At 29.0% G+C, this 20,119-nt stretch overlaps 1 protein-coding gene across 3 annotated transcripts in view; it reads left to right on the plus strand.

The window, feature by feature from the left end:
- Nucleotides 1–20,119, plus strand: part of LOC107442200 (zinc finger MYND domain-containing protein 11) — a 40,533-nt gene that overhangs the window by 12,396 nt on the left and 8,018 nt on the right. For 2 of the 3 annotated variants that reach the window (XM_043048667.2, XM_043048666.2), the window contains exons 2-11: nt 2,661–2,952; nt 4,403–4,555; nt 5,426–5,521; nt 5,600–5,780; nt 10,428–10,564; nt 11,441–11,559; nt 13,135–13,468; nt 17,163–17,261; nt 18,137–18,304; nt 19,901–20,086. In XM_043048667.2, coding sequence (XP_042904601.1) covers nt 2,680–2,952; nt 4,403–4,555; nt 5,426–5,521; nt 5,600–5,780; nt 10,428–10,564; nt 11,441–11,559; nt 13,135–13,468; nt 17,163–17,261; nt 18,137–18,304; nt 19,901–20,086 — 1,746 coding nt within the window. In that variant the 5' untranslated portion in view covers nt 2,661–2,679. Of the gene's footprint in view, nt 1–1,823; nt 1,938–2,660; nt 2,953–4,402; nt 4,556–5,425; nt 5,522–5,599; nt 5,781–10,427; nt 10,565–11,440; nt 11,560–13,134; nt 13,469–17,162; nt 17,262–18,136; nt 18,305–19,900; nt 20,087–20,119 lie in introns of those variants that run through there. The other variant, XM_071184237.1, reaches the window with a different exon arrangement.

Genomic DNA, 20,119 nt, shown 5'->3' on the forward strand with positions numbered 1-20,119 from the left:
TGACTGTTTAATCTTGTTCTTTTTAATATTATAAAAGTTAGAAAAAGGCTATTTCAAAAATAAAATTTTAACTACTGTATTTATGATTTTTATATACACATAAAAAAGTAATGGATTACACACGCATCTTATGCAATTAGAGCAAATTAAACAAAATTTTGAAGCTAAATATAATATTACTGGTATAATATAGCATAAAAACACAACAATATGATTTTTAATACATAAATTTTACTACTGTTTGGTTGTATCCCAAAACCCTCACCCACATAATCATAACCACCAAGTAATCCGTGAAAAACTAGGACCACTAATGGCATCTATTAGGAATTAGTAAATTGAGTATCCTAATGTAGAAACGAATTCAGCTCTGGTTTCACAAAATAGAAACATTAATTTTTACAATAATTACTTCTGTCCGACTGTGTTGAGGTTTTAGACAAATTTAGATTTATGAAGATAATGCTACAGATTCATTTGGTTAATTCTACCTCCAGGCTTGATTGTTATATTTTAAAATTTTTAACTGTAATTTAATTAGCAAATAATTTTCAATGACTATTTTTTATCATTGTACAGTAGGGAACCGATTATCCGGAACGATCGGAACCATCACTATTCCGGATAACTGATTTTTCCGGTTTTCTGAATCGCTACAAAAAGCCATTTTTTTATTGTTAAACCCAACTAAAAAAAAAATTTTTTTAGGAAATAATCTTGAAAAGAAGAAAAAACGATGAAGTAATACACTAATGATTATTTCCAAAATGATGGTAAGGTGAACATCTTTCAAAAAAGAAAGAAAAATCTTATAAGGAGAAAAAAAAAAATTTAAAAAATGGCGGGAAAATTTATCGAATTTCGTTCCGGTTTTTTGGTTTTCCGGTTTTCTGATTTCCGGATAACGGGTTCTGTACTGTATAATTATAAAAATAATTTGATTGTAATTGACTAAACTTATTATTAAAGCCATTATCTTGCGAAATAAATATTTGAGATGTAAGGAATAGTGATTTGGTGGCATACTGAATATTCAGCCAAACAAATTGGCTGAGTACCGAATATTCGGTGGCTGAATTAGCAGAAAACTTTTTAAAAATATGATTGATAAATATTTTTTATTTATAAATATGTTTAGTCGTTATTTAAAAATAATCAGTACTTAGCTATATCATTGGTATGGGGTAAAGGGTAAAAAAAACTAAGCCAAAGTTTAAAGAGAGAAATAATTGTAACGAAATTCTTAAAACAAAACTTTAATGCTAAAAACAATATTTTACTGAAAAGAAGTACATATAAAAGGTTAAAAGAGATATAGTCTATCGGAAATTCTTAGAAATTAAAAATCTATCTTAATTTTTGAAAGAAAAGTTTAAAATCGAGCATCTCAGTTTTCCAATTATTGTATTTTTAAGAAAAAGTGAGGAATAAAGTCTAAAAAAAAAACCCTCTTAATTTTCGTGTTAGACAAAAACATGGAGTAAAACCAAATTTTTTTTCCTTCCTTTTTTAAGAAAAAAAAGACAGAGTTAAAAAGAAACCAAAACAAAAGTTGTTATATTTTTTAACAAAAATTTTAACGCTAAAAATCTCAGATTAACTTTTTCAAATTGTGCCACTTTTAGAAAAAAACAAACCATAAAAAACTAACTTTCATAAGAAATGCTTTTCAAAAATGCTGGTATAATAAAAACTGTGATAAAAAGAAAAGTTAGCAAAAAAATTCTTGACATTTCGCTTTCCTATTTGTCTTTCAGGTCTTAAATTTGCAAGTTTTAGAACTTAACAAATATGTGTAAAAACTATTTTATATAATGTATATTAAAAAATACGATTTTAGAATACTCTTTATTAAATCAATTAAAATTTCGAAAAAAAAAAACATTCTTAAAAATACCTAGGCGAACATTTGGCAAGAGAGCCGAATTGACTGAATAGTGAGTGAATATTTATTACATTTCTAATAAATATTAATAAGGTTTAATCAATAAAAATAATAATTAAATCTTATTATATATCATTTTACAATGCTAATCTTATTGTATGATCTTTATGTGCATAAATTCAGGGTTGCCACTCCACAGGGAAAACCTGTAAAAATACAGGGAATTTAAAAATCACCTAAAATAGCAGGGAAAATGCAAGGAATTTTTATTTTTTCTTTACAAACTGGGAAAATACGAGGAATTTTGTTTCTTATTTTTGTCTTTCAAAAAATGGTGACCACTCAAAGGATCTATGGGATATTTAACCATGATATTTCAGCTATACTAAACTATTTCATTTATTATAGCATTTTTTAAGTATGTTCAGCTGTTTTTCCAGCAATTAAAATTGATAAGTATAATTAGCCCAATATAGCTCACTCAAGAGCACAGTAATTGTTGTTTCCTCTTAATATATTGTGTATAATATGTACAGGGAAAGCACAGGGAATTTTTTTTTCCAGATTTGAGTGGCAACCCTGAAATTACTATATGCATGATATATTGAGCTTTCTTTTTAAGCAATGATAGTCTAAGTCTGACTGTGTTGGGACAGTAGACTTTATGTAAATAGATTCGATAAATTCTGCTATCAGGATGCTTAGTTGTTTATCTTATTTCAAGTATAAATCTCTAAGAAATTATACTTGTAACCAAACTACATTTATTTTTTAGCTTAATCTAAAAGACAACCATGGCAGTTGAAGTGAGAAGGAAGGGCAGTACAGAGACTATTCGGCATCTTTGGGATGCAATTGTCTTCATTCGTCAACAGAGACAAGTTCCAAACATTGAGAGAATATCGAATAATTTAAAGAAAAAGCACAATATTAGTCCTGATGATCTAGAAGCGCAGTTGGCATTTGCTGTCAGTGACAACCTCATAGAAATAAAGAAAAGTGTCGCTTGTAAAGGCTCTAGAGCTGGCTCTGAGCAGCAAGCATATCGCATTCCAGAAAAGGAAATGGTAAGTATTGCTCTCAGGATTGCAAAACACCCACTCTGAAAATCCCACCCTAAATTGGGTTTTTCTAAAATTGATTTTTTTATTTTTTTATCCTCTGTTATATTAAAGCTATTCTATTGAAATATATATGTAGTCTAAAGCCTAAAAAAATAAACCTATGGTAAAAAAACTAACTTTGTTTGGAGACTAGAGAGTCTCCTTCTGGCTAGATTTGACTGTATGGCCATTGATCAGTGCCTTTAATTTGCTTTCTATGCACACACACAAAAAAATCCTCAAATATTTTTTAAGATTAAAAAAAAACAAACAATAAAACATGAATATTCCACAAAAACCCATCTGGTTTGGGTTTTTCTGGAAAACCCCCGGTTTTTTGCGACCCTTATTGCTTGAGTTTTTTAAGCCATGAAAATATTCTGAATAAACTAAATTAACATTAATAATTATAACGTAAATTTTTATCCTACAGGGTGGTTTAAAATGAATATAGCGATTACAAATGGCTGTAACGATTTAATGAAAAAGAATTTATCGATAATAACTTCAAAATTTTGTATGCGTGCGACACAGATTTTCTATGTGACTTCCCTTGGTCACCCAAACAACATTTAGGAGGTAGTCACACATCCTGAAGCATTTACGCTTTTCCTTTTGCACAAGCAATGCCATCGGCATATGTTGTTCCTATTTGAAGGTTCATGATTGTAACGCTGACGAAATCGTCTCTGCACTATGATAACAGAATGACAATTGTTAAATTCTTACACGCAGAATGCACCTTTTTCACTCATGAATTCGCACATGCGGAGGATTCTACTTCACTGCTCTTTGCGTAAGGAAATTTTGAAGTTCCATCTACTACATTCTATGTTAATCTTATCCATAATTTATTTTTCATTAAATAGTTATAGCTGTTTGTAATCGCTATATTCATTTTGAATTATCCTTTGTAAGTTATAAAAACATAGATGGAGATTGAAGTAATATGTGTCTTGATAAATTTTCAACTGAATATCAGAGTGGCCATTTTCTTTAAAACAGAGAAGACCTGGAGTTCTCAGGGAATTTGAAAACATTACTGGAAAACCCAGAATATCATAACATATTAGTGATTAATAAAATGGGCACAACTGTAGTGTATTTTTATTCACTATTAAGCTTAAAAATGGTTTTAGATAATCAATCTTCATCAGTACTATTTTTAGAAATAATTTTCTACTTCCACTTTCAATAAGGAAAGCATTTTTTAAATTTAAGTGAACTTAGTCTTTAGTCTTATTTATGTTTTCCACAACTCTGCTCTTTTCCTGCTAACGGGAAACATTCATGCGATTTAAAAAATTCATTTTGCTTTTCCTGTTCATGTGAATTACAAAACCAATATCTCAATTTGCATTTATTATTGTTTTACATTAATTGTATTGACCTAACTTAAATCATGTCATTGCAGGAAAAAGATGGCCATGATTGGTATTGCTTTGGTTGTCACAAGGAAGGTGAAGTCTTGCACTGCTCTTCCTGTCATAGAGTTTATCATAAAGATTGCTTGAAAGATGGTGAAAAAATTACAGAGGATGATAAGCTTATATGTGATATTTGCAAGGTACACTTGTAGTGTTATTCTTTCATGTTAAGAGTAATTTATCATACTAAAAATTTTATGTTGAGTATTCTTTTGCTTTCATTAAATGCAGAATTGTCTTTTTTTTAATGTGTTTTAATTATATAAGAAAAAGATAAAAGGCGTGATAAATAGCAAAAGAAAGTTTAATCTGTTTAAATAATGAAAGGATATTTTTTTCATTATCGTGTGATATAATATTCTTTAATGACTTTTCTACCCTTTTTCATTGACAGTTTGTTTCAACCTATTTTCAGATACGGCTAACTTTGTTTTGTATTGAGGCTGTAAAGTAAAATTAATTATTGACGAAAAGAAATTCCTTGAAGAGTAAGCTCGTGTTTGATTTGGTTTCTTTGCTAAAGATAGGCAATAGAAAGGAGGGTATTGTATTTCGTCGTTGGCTAATTCACACCAAATCACAATCTAGCGGGAAAGGGACTGTCAAAAATAATATAATTAAACTCCTAAAAGTAATATTTTTTAAAAAAAAGTTTAACAATAAATTTTTTAAAAAAAACGTGATTATGTTTGAAGGATAAGATTTATCTGAATAGAAATTTTAATAAGCAAATCAAACACCAAAAATTAAAGAAAGAATGAGCAACAATGAAAGAGCTCTTTATTATAACAATTTAAAAGCTGAATCATTATTAAGGTACTTTTAACACAAAAAGTGGCCGGTGGAAAGAAAAAAGTAGCGTTAATGAATTTACCACTAGTAGACACCAGATAAATTTCTCAGTCTTGCTCTTTAACAGCAACTAAATATTTTTTAAAATACTGAAAAGAAAATATTTACTCCTTGTAGTAAAGAAATACATATGCTGTAAATTTCAATTTTCTTTGTAGTTGCTGATGTCCAAAGACACTCTCAAAATCGAAAATGAAGATTTGAATTTATTATTGGGCTATGCTTGTCTTCGCTTGAAAGAAAAAATTGGCAATGTTAGTATAAATTCATTAATAATTAATTGCATTGTTCTGATGATTCTGATATAATAACTAGTGTAATGTTGTGTATAGGAATCTGAAATACTAAAACTAATGCCAAATGAAGAAAAGTGGAGGCATAATTTTCTTATCTATGAGGAAATGGACCTGACCATTATGGAAGATAAGACGGACAATAATTTATATAATCGCATTGAAGAGTTTCAAGTGGACGCCCAGACAATGGTTCATAATATTGTCTTGTTCTGTGGAGGTATTCTAATTTCAGTTTGTTGTCATTTATTTCAGTTAACGAAAGTTTATGGATTTGATTATGTATTTAAGATAATTTGATTTAGAAGCTCTAACTTTTGATTTATTTCCTTTTTCTTTTTAAGTATTATTGTTTACAAATTAAATGTAAAAAAGCAAAATTTGTTAATTTTTTTTTTATCTATCCTATGTTAACTATCAAATTTCACTATATGTATGTTTGTGTAAGCCAAATTCTTTTAATAAAAGTTTAAAAAAATTTATCTTAGTAAGTATCTAAACCAAGGAGGCACTATAGGGCCAAAGGTGACCCCCCAAAGTCTTTTAGCTGAACTGTCTAAAATGCAGTGGAACCCTGATTTTACGTTGTCCGTTTTGTACATCATCCTGTTTTCTACGTTAGTTTCTGCCAGTCCATGAAAATTGCTTATACCGATAATGCTAAATTATCCCGAACTATTTGTTACCCTTTTAAATAAATTCCGCTTTATAATTATTTTTTTTTACATATCGAAATGATTTTTTTTTTACAAAGGTAAGGCACAAAACTTTTTTTAAAAAACAATTATTTTTTTTCTTCTTCTACTCCTTTTTTTATACTGTTTGTACCTTTTCAGACATTTTTTTTGTTTAATCATTTTCCTTTTGTCTGTGAGGGGAGACTTCCCTTTTAAGTTAAAATCAGAAGGGTGGTGTAATAGGCAAAACACAGGATAGGAAAAAATTCCTATCCTGTGTTTTGCCCATTACACCACCCCTTCACCAACTTCAACCTTTGACCCATGAAATTATCCAGTCATTTAAAGAACGTTGCACTAACCAACTGGTTAGGAAATACTATTTTTTTCTTGATTTTGAGGACCAGTAAGATATTTTTAAAGTAAAAACAAATGTTTTGGAATCTCTAAATGTGATTTCTACAGAATTGGACAGCGTTGACCAAATTGCAGCACAATAGGTTATATAAAGCTTCTCAGGATTAATTGCTTCTCTGTATGCAGCTTGAACATCAGTCTTTCAGAATAAAATGCCATGCCTGAAGATATTCTAACGTTGATGATGCTTAAATCGACTTGTAAATATTATAAGTTTTTTTTTCTTTCTAGTAGTTCATCTCCTAAGTGTTAATTTTCAAAAGTTATACTTACATTTTTTTACCCTGATTGTACGTTATTCCGCTTCCAGCAGTTTTTCAACTGTAGTTCTCAGAAAAGCGTAATATCAAGGCTCCTCTGAATTAATAAAAATATAAAAGGAAAAAACTTCCGGTTTTATTTTTCATCCTTTCTCAAAGCATCAGAAAGTGACCTTAATGATCGTTCTGCGTATGCAATGTGTTCAGAGTTTTCAATGAACTGTAATTACTTGAGAATTTGAACTAATAAACTAAAGTAGCAGAAACAAAAATTTTACAAGTCAATAAGAAAATTAAAAAAATAAATTCTTTCAACAGTTCTCTCTTACTACTGTTAAAGTGAATTTATCAAAATGTATCATATATTATGTAGTAACTGAATTGGGTCCTCAGTTTTTAAATTGCTCTTTTGTACTATTTTATGTGTGTATTTCACAAAGTAATTCCCTCTCATTATCAAAATAACAGAAAAATTTTAAGTTCTTGAAAAATAATTAAAGGCAGACTAAAAGACAATCTCTGTGTCTCTAATTTTCTTCAACAAACAAAGTAAACTTTAAAAAAAAGGTTTTATTGATAAACGAGTTGAAAACTTTTTTTTTATACTTAAAACTGAAAATGAGATGTAATTTAAAGGTGCATTTTTAAGCATAATGGTAAAATGTAAAGGTAATTATGATGGTAAGGTTTAATATCACTTAAAAAAGATGTGAATATATATCTCTGGCGATGAATATCATGCGAATTTTAATTATATGACTAGACAACAGTAGAAAAATCTTACTAAAAATAAAGGAATTAAATTAAGAATTAATATAATTATCAATTACTAACTAAATCAGAAGTGGACTTATGATTAAAAAAAGGTGGTTATAAAAAAAAATCTTTCCCAGAGAAATAAAATAGAGTAGTGTTTTTAAAAATGTTATTTGTACAAAGAGGGCGAGGAAAATGCATTTATAGGAATGAAAGGGACGTATATATATATATATATTAACTTAAGATATATTGTTATATTCTAACATATACCACTCTTTTTCTTAGATGGTAACATCAAGTATGTATTATGATTATAGTATTTTTCTCTGATAAAACATATTGAACAGGGTTGCAACTCCACAGGGAAAACTTGGAAAATACAGGAAATTTAAAAATTACCTAAAATAACTGGGAAAAAGCAGGGAATTTTGAGTTTTTCCTCACAAACTGGGAGAATACAGTCAATTTTATTTCTTATTTTTGTCTTTTAAAAAGTGGTGACCACTCAAAGTGCATTCTATGGGATATTTAAGCATGATATTTTTGCTATATTATACTATTTCATTTACTATAGCATTATTTGCTTTAAGTAGGTTAAGGGTTCCTTATTTTTTTAAGTTTTTCCAGCATTTAAAACTAGTATAGTTAGTCTAATATAGCTCAGACAAGAGCGCAGTAATTGTGTGTTTCCTCTTATTGTGTATAAAATACGTACTGGCAAAACACAGGGAATTTTGAGTGGCAATCTTGTTGAAACAATTCAGTTTTTATTTTTGTACTATTATGTATTATAAAATGAGTCGCACAACACAGCAAGATTATTTAAGTGTAGAAGAACTGAAAAGTAATTCTTAGGCAAATAATTTTATGTTTGCATTGAAATGTTTCTGAGAACTAAACAAAGAAAGTCAATGTAAGGAAAAACAAAGTAAATCCCTAAATCATTTTATATTTATAACTTCATAAAACTTATAAATTTAAAGAATTATTTGCTGATGCTTATAATAATCAATATACTTTTTTTTCTTCTAATTAATGGACTTTTAAAAGTGATTCATTACTTCAAACCTACGTGATAATGAAAGGGTTGAAGCTAGTTACAATATAAGAGTCAATAAGTTATTTGCAGAAAGTTTTCGAGATTTTGTGTTCGCCGAAAGCTTTTAATTTTATCTAAGGCTTGTACTCACTGAATCTCCATTTCAAAATGATTAAAAATATTTTTTATTGATTTGATTTAAGAACTTCTGAACTAAATAACTAATATCCATAAAAATTGAATAAGGGCCATTCACTACTTTCCAATTGTAATCTGAATTTATTTGGATTTTCTTAGTTCTTAACATATTTTTATCAGTTCAGTCTGATAAATAATATTAACACTAAACATACCAACACTTAATGTATACCTATTTACCATATCCGGTCAAATGACTGGACTTTATGTTTCGTGATTGAATGTAGGAAATGTGGATGTTTGGAAGGAAATAAACTAAAAAAACTTTATTATAGTTAAACAAAATTGTATATTTCCAATGTTTATGTATTACAAACACAAAGAATAAGAATTTTTTAATTCATTGCTCAACACATTTTTTATATATACAGGGTGTTTCCATTGTACATTTTTTGCGAACACATTTCTTCTAATTATTTTTTTTCTGTAATTCTTATAATTATTCTTATAGTTATAAGAATTAAAATTCTTATAATTAATATTATTTCTTCTAAGAACTTGTGCTGTCATGATTGTTTCGACATTTTTCTGGGTAAAAACTAACAGTTAGTTAGAAATGAAGTAAAGCTGTCAAAATGAAATATTAGCTACTTGCTAAAACATTTACTTTTTGCCACTTTTTCTGACACGAAAATGCCAATCTAAAATTTTAAATACTTTCTTGAAATTTGAATTCACAGCTATTCTGATTAAATTAACTATACAACAGTCTTTACAGAAATGTGCAACTCATCGAATGCAATATGTTGAACATGCATTACATTGTCATTTCTGATCCAATAGCCTTATAAAGCAATAAATTGTCCTCCCGGTCAAGTGACCGGTTGTGGAAGAAATAGGTATACGACAAGTATTATTCGAAACAAACAACATGCAAAAAATAATAATGGAATATTAACTGTATATAATTGTTAGAAAAAGTCATGAAGTCAAACGTGCAAAAACGATAAGATGATAAGCGCACTTTTTATGCAAAAGTTCTTAAACGGTCATTTGACCGGTTATGGTATGTTTAGTGTTAATCTTTTCTTTTTTTGCATACATGTATAAATTGTTTTTAAATCTGAAAAATACACCCAAAAGCTTTTTTTTTTTTAAGTAAAATGTAACTAACTTTAATTTTAAAATTAGAATGAATAATTTCATCTAAAATATATTTAAAACTGTGCATAAAATGATTTTCTTTCGGCTTATAAAATTATGAATGAAATTCTTAAAAACAAGTTATTCTATTATATTTATGTAATGTACTCTAAGTTTTCTTTTCTTCATTTTGTAAAAAAAAAAAATTCTTTATGTGTATATATATGACAAAATAGCAATTGTAGATGGGGGATAATTTTGCACAGATCCTAAATATAATTTTCTTAAAAGTATTTTTGGTGTGCTTAAAATGTTTTTAATTTTTATTGAAAAATTAGGTAGTTCACTAACTAGATTAGTGTCATATAAACTTCATATAAGTAATTTGGTGATGGTGAATTGCAATAAATTGTATTTATTATTTTTATTTTTAGTTCATAGTACAACTGCTGATTTGGCAAGAAAGTTACTGCGTGATTGTTGCTATGATTTGGGAGAAATTCGTCAATGTCCAGATTGTTACAGAACTTCCAATGAGAAACGAGAAAAACATTGGTTTTGCAAACCCTGCGTATGTATGAATATTAACTTCAAGATATATATATATAGTTAAGTTTATATTAAAGAACAAGATATATATATAGTTAAGCTTATGTTACAGAACTTCCAATGAAAAACGAGAAAAACATTGGTTATGCAGACGTTGCATATGGATGAATATTAACTTCAAGATATATATAGTTACGTTGATATTAAAGAACACCCAATCAATTTTCACATCAAAATTTCTGTTTGATATAAATAAGAGTATCTTTTGGAGCAAAAATTACAGAATGGAAAAATAGTAAATATTTCATAGTAAATATTTCATCTTCTTCAAATAGTAAAAATAGTAAATATTTCATCTTCTACAATTTTAAAAATTGCAATTGGCAAGCATTTTTTCCACTATGAAAGATCCTGCCATCTCTGATTTAAATTTTGTTTTCGAGTAACATAATATTTTATAGAGTAAAATAATACTTAGTTATTTCAGTTATAGTATTATGGTAAAATAAATATGTGTTTCACCGTAATTGACGCACGGTGGCTGAGCAGTAGCGCTTCGCGCTGTCGTGCCACAAGCCCCTGGTTCTACCCTCGGGCCGGGCAAGATTGACTCAGCCTTTCATCCCTTCAGTGGGTCGATAAATGAGTACCAAGCATGCTTGGGATTAAACACTGGGGGTTCCGCGCTCGGCTGACCACCTGATCAGAACATCTGCTCCTGCACCCCAGAGCCCAAGGTCAAAAAAACTGAGATGGGCACAGTAGGCCTTGGCCCTCTAGAGCTGTCACGCCACTGAGTTTAGTTTAGTTTACCATAATTAGTTTTTTTCTTTCATTTTCTTAATCTATTTGTCTTGATTTCTTTGTCTTTCTCATTAAGAAATAATGATTCTTACAGAACCCACCTCATGATCTTGTCTATGCAAAACAAAAGAGTTTTCCTTATTGGCCTGCTAAAGTAATGCGTGTAATTAACGGAAAATATGATGTCAGGTTCTTTGGCGGAGCTCATGAAAGGTAATTTAAAAATTCTGTTGACTTTATTTATGTCATGTTTTTTTTTTGTTCGAAACAAAATATTTATAATTAAATTTCATAACACAATTGCAATAGCTTGCGACTGTTTGGCAAACCACTTAGTAGGTTTACTAGAAATCAGGGTAGTAGAATGTTTGTCTTGGTTGAGACCATGGTTTTGTAGGAGTTGGAGGCTCTGAGTTAATGCCTAGTTTCTTTTGTTTTGAATAAATTTAAGTTTATTGTTATTGAAATCTATTGTGGTTATTTATATCAAAGAATGGCATTACAGCAATGTACTATTTTTTTTCTAAAAAGTATTACCCATTGGCAAAATGGGTCATGGTTTGGATTTGATGGCGTCCACACACTTTTCAATTGTGTTCAAGAGTAATAGTAAAGAGTGCGCATCATTGCATGTGTTGCTATGGCGGCCACTGCTGTTTTTATTTTTACTAGCAGCCTTTTTTAATGTATTTACATAATAATAAGTTAAAGTATTTTTATATACTTTTTATTATTTGCGTATAATTACTGGCTTGACGGTGATTTTAATATAAGTATGAATGCTGAAAAAGGAAAAGTATTTTGTTACCTCTTACAACACGTACATAGCCAGGATATGAAAACTAATCTGACGACAAACATCAATTGAGACAGTTTTTGCAACCCATGATTTGAAATGGTGTGCCGTTTAACGGAGTCAATCCAGAAGGAAAAATCATTTGACCAGTGCGTAACCAGTGATCATAATAAGGCGATCACAACTTTTTTGTTGATTTTTTTAAAAATAGTTTCTTGGTTTGGAACATTATTTTATTATATAAAATTTTAATCCTTCGGAATGAATGACAAAAATGGTTTCGAGTCAGCTGAAATTTAAATACATAAATAAATAAAATCAGAGCAAATTATTCTAGCAGTTTTTAATAAAATGTAAACATTCAAAAAGATGTGAGAGATATATTAAAAATTGACAAAAAATAAGAACAATTCATCTGTTGTTATTATTTAATTTAGACAAAGTTATAATTTTGTATCTAATTTTATAGCTTAATTCATGTGTTTTTTGTTTCAATCACTATTCACCGTTTGTTTTTGTCATAGCCTAATTTGTTTGTTGTGACTGTTATTCTATATTTTTAATTGATAAAGTCAGAAAAACAATTTTCATCAGACAGCACTTCATCAGGGGACACACTGCCCACTATCACACAGCAGCCTTTCTGTTGTAAGTATTGAAACCAAAAACTGATAGTGCCCCGTAATGGAAAATCAAATAAGAAAAAGCAATTAGAAAAATTTAAATGTAAATGCAATGAAAAAAAGTGTGTCCCCTGATGAAGTGCTTTCCTGCTAACTCACATGTCTTAAAATTTTTATAATTTTTGTTGTTTTCTGCTAAAAATGTTTTTCTGACTTTATAAATTAAAATAAGACAAATTTGGATCTAGCTGCTTTAAGCACCTTTCTATTTTGATTTATAATTTTTAATGTTACTTACTTTTTTGTCTTTTTCTGAATTTGTAAATTAGTTTCATTCTTTGTTATTCTATATATTTATTCTCTTTCTAGAGCAAATGTAGAAAAAGAACATATCAAGCCAATCAATACACCCATGCAACAGCTGCAGTTGAAAAGAAGTGCAGCACTGAATAAAGCTCTTGAAGAGTTGAAGCGCCATCAACAGTGGATGGGACTCATACCAAAGAAAGAAACAGCAGCTCATCATAAAGCGAAAAAAAAATCCCATCCTCCACCCTCTGCCAACTCTTCTCGCTCCAATTCCCGTTCTAGATCCCGAAAGAGCTCCATTTCCAGTGAAGATTTGTCAGAGAATGAGGCCGATGACAATTCATCACAAGATGAATGTCCATCATCCTCATCTCCGAAAGTTGCACGGTTTAAGGTAACATTTTTAAAAATTTCTTTTCAAAAACAAGGTTCCCACGACCCTTAAAAGTCCTTAAAAACTGCTTAATTTTTATTTTGGAAAATAAAGGCCCTTAAAAGTACTTAATTTTGGTACAAGGTTTTTAAAAGTCCTTAATATCAAAAATACTTGTGTACGTTTTCATTCGTGAATACTAAATAAGAATGCATGATTTGCTTCAAACAAAAAAGTTAAATATTTGGCAACTATAGTTTTAGATTGTTACGCTATTATTTTTATTTCTTAAGGATAAGCATTTTTATAATGTTTTTCTCATATTTCTTTACTTTAAAAAAAAAAGAAAAGAAATTATATATGAAAAAAAGTGCAAATTTTAATTTTTCCACTTAATTTTACAATTTAATTTTAATGAAATCATTAAAAATGGAATACGGATTAATTTCGTACTTGTTGTTAGTCCTATCAATCTGAAAATATTTTTTAGAAAAGCCGACCCGGGTATGCAAATCAGGGCGATTTTGGTACCGTTTTTCGGTACGTTCACAAAATTTTTTTAAAAAAATCGGTACCTTCACAAAATTAAAAAAAAAAAATCGGTACCTTCACAAAAAAAAATCAGTACTTCAACAAACTTTGAAAAAAAAAAAACGCATCTTCACGAAAATAAAAAAGAAAGTTAGAAGGAATTAAAGTGCTGAATAGTTTTCCGAGCGGTTCACGGAAAAGTGGATTCACAGTGAACGGCGTATGGTATGCCATCGGACGGCGTTCCGCGCAACCGCACTAGCTTGAAAACAGGCTTGATATGCTGACGTCACTTCTCCTAAATACGCCATTCAATCTGAGTGAGTGGTGAAGTTTTTATACTAGGCAACCGGCTAAATTGAGTCAGCGCGTAAACAACTCAACTCATTTTCCCAGACAAGTGTTTTTGTTATGATTTAGCGTAAAACGTGTTCTATTCGTATTTTTTAACAAGATTTATGAAAAGTTTTTATAATGAAGCGAGGAAGAAATTTAAGTGGAGCGGGTGGCTCACGGAATAGCGATTATTATATGAAGCGTTTNACATACTTGTGTACGCTTTTATTCGTGAATACTAAATAAGAATGCGTGATTTGCTTCAAACAAAAAAGTTAAATATTTGATAACTATAGTTTTAGATTGTTACGCTATTATTTTTATTTCTTAAGGATAAGCATTTTTATAATGTTTTTTTTTTCATATTTCTTTACTTTAAAAGAAAAAAAAAAGAAATTATATAAAAAAAAAAGTGCAAATTTTAATTTTTCCACTTAATTTTATTGAAATCATTAAAAATGGAATAGGGATTAATTTCGTATTTGTTGTTAGTCCTATCAATCTAAAAATATTTTTTAAAAAATCCGACCCAGGTTTGCAAAAATAGCCTGGTCCTACTACTTTTCCGAGCCCTGTTAATTAATACTATTATATCAGCACTTAGATTGTAAAAGAAAATTTTTTTATTAATTGATTTTCTTTTTTAGAAAGGTAAATAATTGGCATTGTCACTGGGGATATATTCAATGATAAACAATCACACTACTTTAAAGGTCCTTAATTTTTTCGAAAAAGTGTCCTTAAGTTTTGCTAAGTTAAAAGAGTGGGAACCCTGAAAAATTAAAAATCGTCGATTATACTAACACATTTAAGCTCTTTATTTTTTAGGTTTTATGATTGTAAAAGTGCATCATTAGCGTATAGTATTACTTTATTACGATTTTTAATTCAATATTTGTTATTAATTAATCGGTACTGGTTATTTTTTAGCAGAAAAGTGCTAAAAACATGTTCTATGCATATTGATGAGCTGTATACTATTATGAGTTTTTCACACAGGGTTTTTGTGCTCCTTGAAGTCATTGAGAATCATAGATTTTGCCCTTGGTTGAAATTCATCATTGAAATTTTATTTTTTATAATTTATTAATATATTTCATAATTTGAGTTAATAGGCATTTCCAAGCCTCTTGTTTTATGCCCACTCTCTAACCAGTAATTCCTAATCTTAATGTACATTTAAAATGAAGTTTAACATGTTGTTTGATGCAGTGTTTAATACTACTATGGACAGGGTTTTCGATCGTTGTTTTTTTTTTTCTTGTTTAAATAAATAAATAAAATGCATACTCCAATTGGTTTATTTATTTATTTGCTTTTCTTGATCATAATCAAGGTATGTTCTTTCATGTTATATTTTAACTGTATAAAAGTTGGTGTTGAATACTGAAAAAGCTGATTACAGATTTAATATATTCTCAGGTATATTGGTTACGGAATTGAAGTGAAATTCTAAAGAAATTTTATAGCAAATCAAATAACTGTATTATTAAATATGCAGTAGATCTGTATTAAGTTGGCCAGAAAACGACTTACTGACTTTATTTTAACAAGAAAAGGAAACTATAACTTGAAATCTTAAATGATTATAAAAAATAAATAATTTATACATTTCAAAAACAACCTAAGAAACCAACTTGTTTCTCTCATCTCAGTAATACGCTTTTATCTTGTGTCATTGAAGGAAATAAATTATAAACCTTTTGAAAAGATGGTATTTACTTAATTTTGTTATTTTAATTAATAATTGAAATATTACTATAACAGTTTTATTTTAAGCTAAAGTTGTTTTCTTTTGAAATAAAAATTAAAATTTTAACCCGAAAAGTATTTCGGTAATATCTTTTAAGAAAAACCATTTAGGTAGAGTTAAACATGGTGCGTAGCCTAGATAGATGGTGCTATTGTCAGTACTGTAGTATGTTGAGTGTTTATAGTTTGAGTAATTATAAATGTTTTTTTAAAAAAGACTTCTTTAGATTAAGATTTGTATACATATCAGGGTGCGTAACGTTTTTAAAAAGTGCTTATTTTCGATTTTCGTTATTTAAAAGCCTTTCAGCGTGCTTTTTTCATGGGTTGTTTTAAAAAGTGCTTAATTCCCTTTTCAAAAATGAGATTTTTTTTCCCCGTTACCATGTCGATTTACGGCATGTATTATGCAGAAGCGTGCTTTTCTCATTGTTCTATTCAACGTTTTCACGATTAATTTCGTCGTACCGTCGGTCCATAGCGTATATCATTTTATATGTTTGATGAAATACTTGCGAGTTCGTATGTACCTCTACTGAGCTGGGTTCGGTGAGGTTATTGCCTTCTCCTGTGTAACTCTGCTGCATTTTGCAAGACATTCTCAATTTCAGGCTTCATTTTCCACTTTCTGATATTGAACCAAAAAATCTCTTGATCATTTTATAACGGCTAATATAATCAAGAAAAGAGTTCTTTGTCTGAAACTTGTTATTTTCTCATGATCATCTAGAGTCTTTGAAAATTATTTTGCATTTCGTTAATGTATATAGTGCTTAAAAGTATTATTTGAGTGCTTAAAAAGTATTTGAAAGGTGCTTATTTTTTGTTGAAAGATTTGGCTATGCACCCAGGTTAAATAGTCCAATGTTTGTTTAAACCCTGACTATAAAGAAGTTTCTTCATTTGTTGTGACTACAGAAAAAATTTTTTATAAAAAAAACCATCAACTATTGTTCTATGCTCTACAATAAGCATGCCCTACTATAATTTAACAGAAGTAATTTTTCAGATTTTAGAATAATCTCAAAAACAAAAAAGCATAAACAGGTGTTGTTGTTTTTTTGTTGAAAAATTGTTTTATTTTGTTTTTTAATAGGATGCTCCAACTCCAGAAGATCATAATGTTGTATCTTCTTCCTGTCAAGAGTCCTCCCCCTGTGCTAAAGTAACAGTATCAACACAAACTCATAAAAAGGTAAGACTATATATCAAAATACAGTAACACTTGATAATTTGACCGTTCATCGTGCATTGCTTTAGTGGTTAACTCATATTAGGAGATGAGCCAGTGTTTTTATTTTATCATTTTTTATATCGTGCTTTTATGACTATCTCCTGTTTACCTGTATGTTGTCAAATTTCTCCGTATTTGTTGAATAATTTCTCTGTTTACAAATTCTTTTTAAAAAAATTCTTTCAACGATTAAATAGCCTCTGACAGCAAAAATACTTCTCTTATTCCTCAACAGATGGTGCTTTTGCCAGTACTGCAGTATGTTAAGTGTTAAAAGTTTTAAGTAATCCTCGAAGGCAATTTTCTCCCAATATTTGATACAGAAATTTCCTTGTCTTCTGGATTGGGTTCAAAATTACAAGGCTCCGTAGTTGAACATTAGTAGTTGTAAACCCAAATATTGGGTCAGTTGTTGTTATAAAATAAAATATTGTAAGTAATTATAAATAAGGGTTTAAAAATATCTTCTGTAGATTAAGATTGATATACATATTTTTTACTTCGCTAAATGTAAGTGCTTCTATTATTTCCAATTTTGAATTTTTCACTTACATGATTATGCATGATGTATCAAAACTTCACTCCTAGCCTAAAAAATTTCATTAGTAAAATATCCGTTGTTTTATTTCTTGCATGTTGGCAGGTTTGTATTTTTATATTGTGTTAGTTAAAAAAATTTTATTTTATTTTGCAGTTATATGTTAAAGCATTAAAAATTTATTTTATTTTGCAGTTATATGTTAAAGCATTAAAAATAGCTAACACTAGAAGTGATCATTTGTAAAAATCTGTAAGTTGCCAGGCATTATTTTAAAGTGTTATGTATAATTTTTCAGTTACTAGCATCTCTACTTCCACCTAAACCTCCAAAAGAACCAGAAAAAGAAATGATACCCTGTGACTGTGAACAAAAGTACAGTAAAATGTTCAAAGAATTTAAGGAGCGTCTGGAAGCAGAGCAAAAAGAGGAGAAAGAAAGATCTCTCAGAGAATTAGCAGAAAGGGTAACACATGTCAATTTGTTTCTTTTATAGCTGCAAAACCTTTCAAATTCTTCAAACAACAATGTCCACTCCTTGAAAAATACTTAAATTTGATTTCAGTATTTAATGACACCTAGAACCATTTTAAATCCTTGGAAAATTGCTAATTTTCAATCGAAAACAAAAAGTTTATATTGAATTTTTTAAAATTTATTCGTAGTTCATGTGCCAACTGCTTATAGTGTTAAAACCATGATGCATGAAACCAGTGATGCTTGTATATTTCTTTTAATTTTTTTTTCCTGAATTTTAAGAGTTTAATATTATATGTTAACTCTAATGATACTTATAATAATGATTAAATAACTAAGTATGTTAAAACACTAACATCTTTATTGACAAACTATGCATCGATTCACAAACTGGGAGTTTACTTGCTTAAAACACAATAAAAAATAATGATGCTCCTGATGTTACATGACATCCCCCTTCCCTGTGGCAGAACTTATGCAATCAGGGTTCTTGCTGTAAGTTTTCCTTTCTACGCAGATTTACACATAAAATTTGATTCAAACATTTAGACAATCACTTTTTGGTGCCCTCAATTTACTGCGATAGTATCGTACATTGATATAATGTTTTGATTGTATTTTTGGCAGTTATTGATATTGATTTTCACATGGTTTTTAAATATCCCGATATATTTCAAACAGTATGGGAAATTTGAAATTGTGCATTTGAATATTTAGTTTTAAAGGCCATGATTCTATCAACTTTTTGGTTATTGTTGTTGATTTTCCCATAGATTTTAAATTCAATATTTTTTGTGCACTATTATTTATTACAACTCGGTCTCGAAACAAAACACACATTTAAGTACTCCCTTTTTCAGGAGTGTGAATCGGGTGATTTTGTCATCAATCTCTTTTTTTCAGCAATTACTGCTACGGATTTCGTGATTTTTACATTTTTGTTTTGTTTTTTTGTTGTGATGATTGTTAACAAAATGCGACGAAGAAAATAATTAGTTTGTTTCTCCTCCCAACAAAATGCGAGAATATCAACCATAATATTAGAATAAAAAAATTATTACATGTTTAATTAAAAAATATATACAAAAAGTTTTTTTTTTTTTTGTAAGCACAGCGTTTTTGTTATTTTAAAATAGTAACATGTATGTTTGATATCATTAAAAGTATTGAGCAGAAAGATATTAGTGAAGACAGTTTTGTCGCAGATAGCCCGAAAAAATTCTGCCACAGGGCTCACCTTTAAGAAAGTAAGTGCTAAAATACTAGCATTATTAAAAAAATAATGTAAAGAGAAAATTTTTGCATCAATCAAATAGGTGCAATCAAACTGAAGTTAATCGATTGCAAATATATTCCTTTTTAATACTTTAAAACTGTGTCATACTTTCATATAGAAAATAGGCTAGGTGTTTTTTACTTTCAAAATGCCAGGTTTAAAACACTGAAGTTTTTTTCTGGTCCTTCAAAAACTGTTTTTATGTTTGACTATGACCTAAAATCTATTGACTTCAAAGAAGAAAAATTTTTTTTTTTTAAAAATGAAGAATTTTTGCATCAGATTATTTTAATGAATCTTTTTGTGCAGCTGAGGCAAGATTTTGAAGAAGAGAAACAAAAAGTTCTTGCAGCAGCGGTTGAGAAAATTCAGTTTGAACTGAGTGAAGCAAAGAGGCAATCAGATGAAAAAATCAAATCAGCCCACGATGGAGAGATCACAGAAATCATGGAACGTCACAAGCAGGAGGTCTCAGAAATAAAAAAGAAACAATGGGTAACTCATTATCATTGTTTATAAAACATTTAA

The sequence above is a fragment of the Parasteatoda tepidariorum genome, chromosome 8 (genome assembly GCF_043381705.1).
Source record: "Parasteatoda tepidariorum isolate YZ-2023 chromosome 8, CAS_Ptep_4.0, whole genome shotgun sequence".
Taxonomy (NCBI): domain Eukaryota; kingdom Metazoa; phylum Arthropoda; class Arachnida; order Araneae; family Theridiidae; genus Parasteatoda; species Parasteatoda tepidariorum.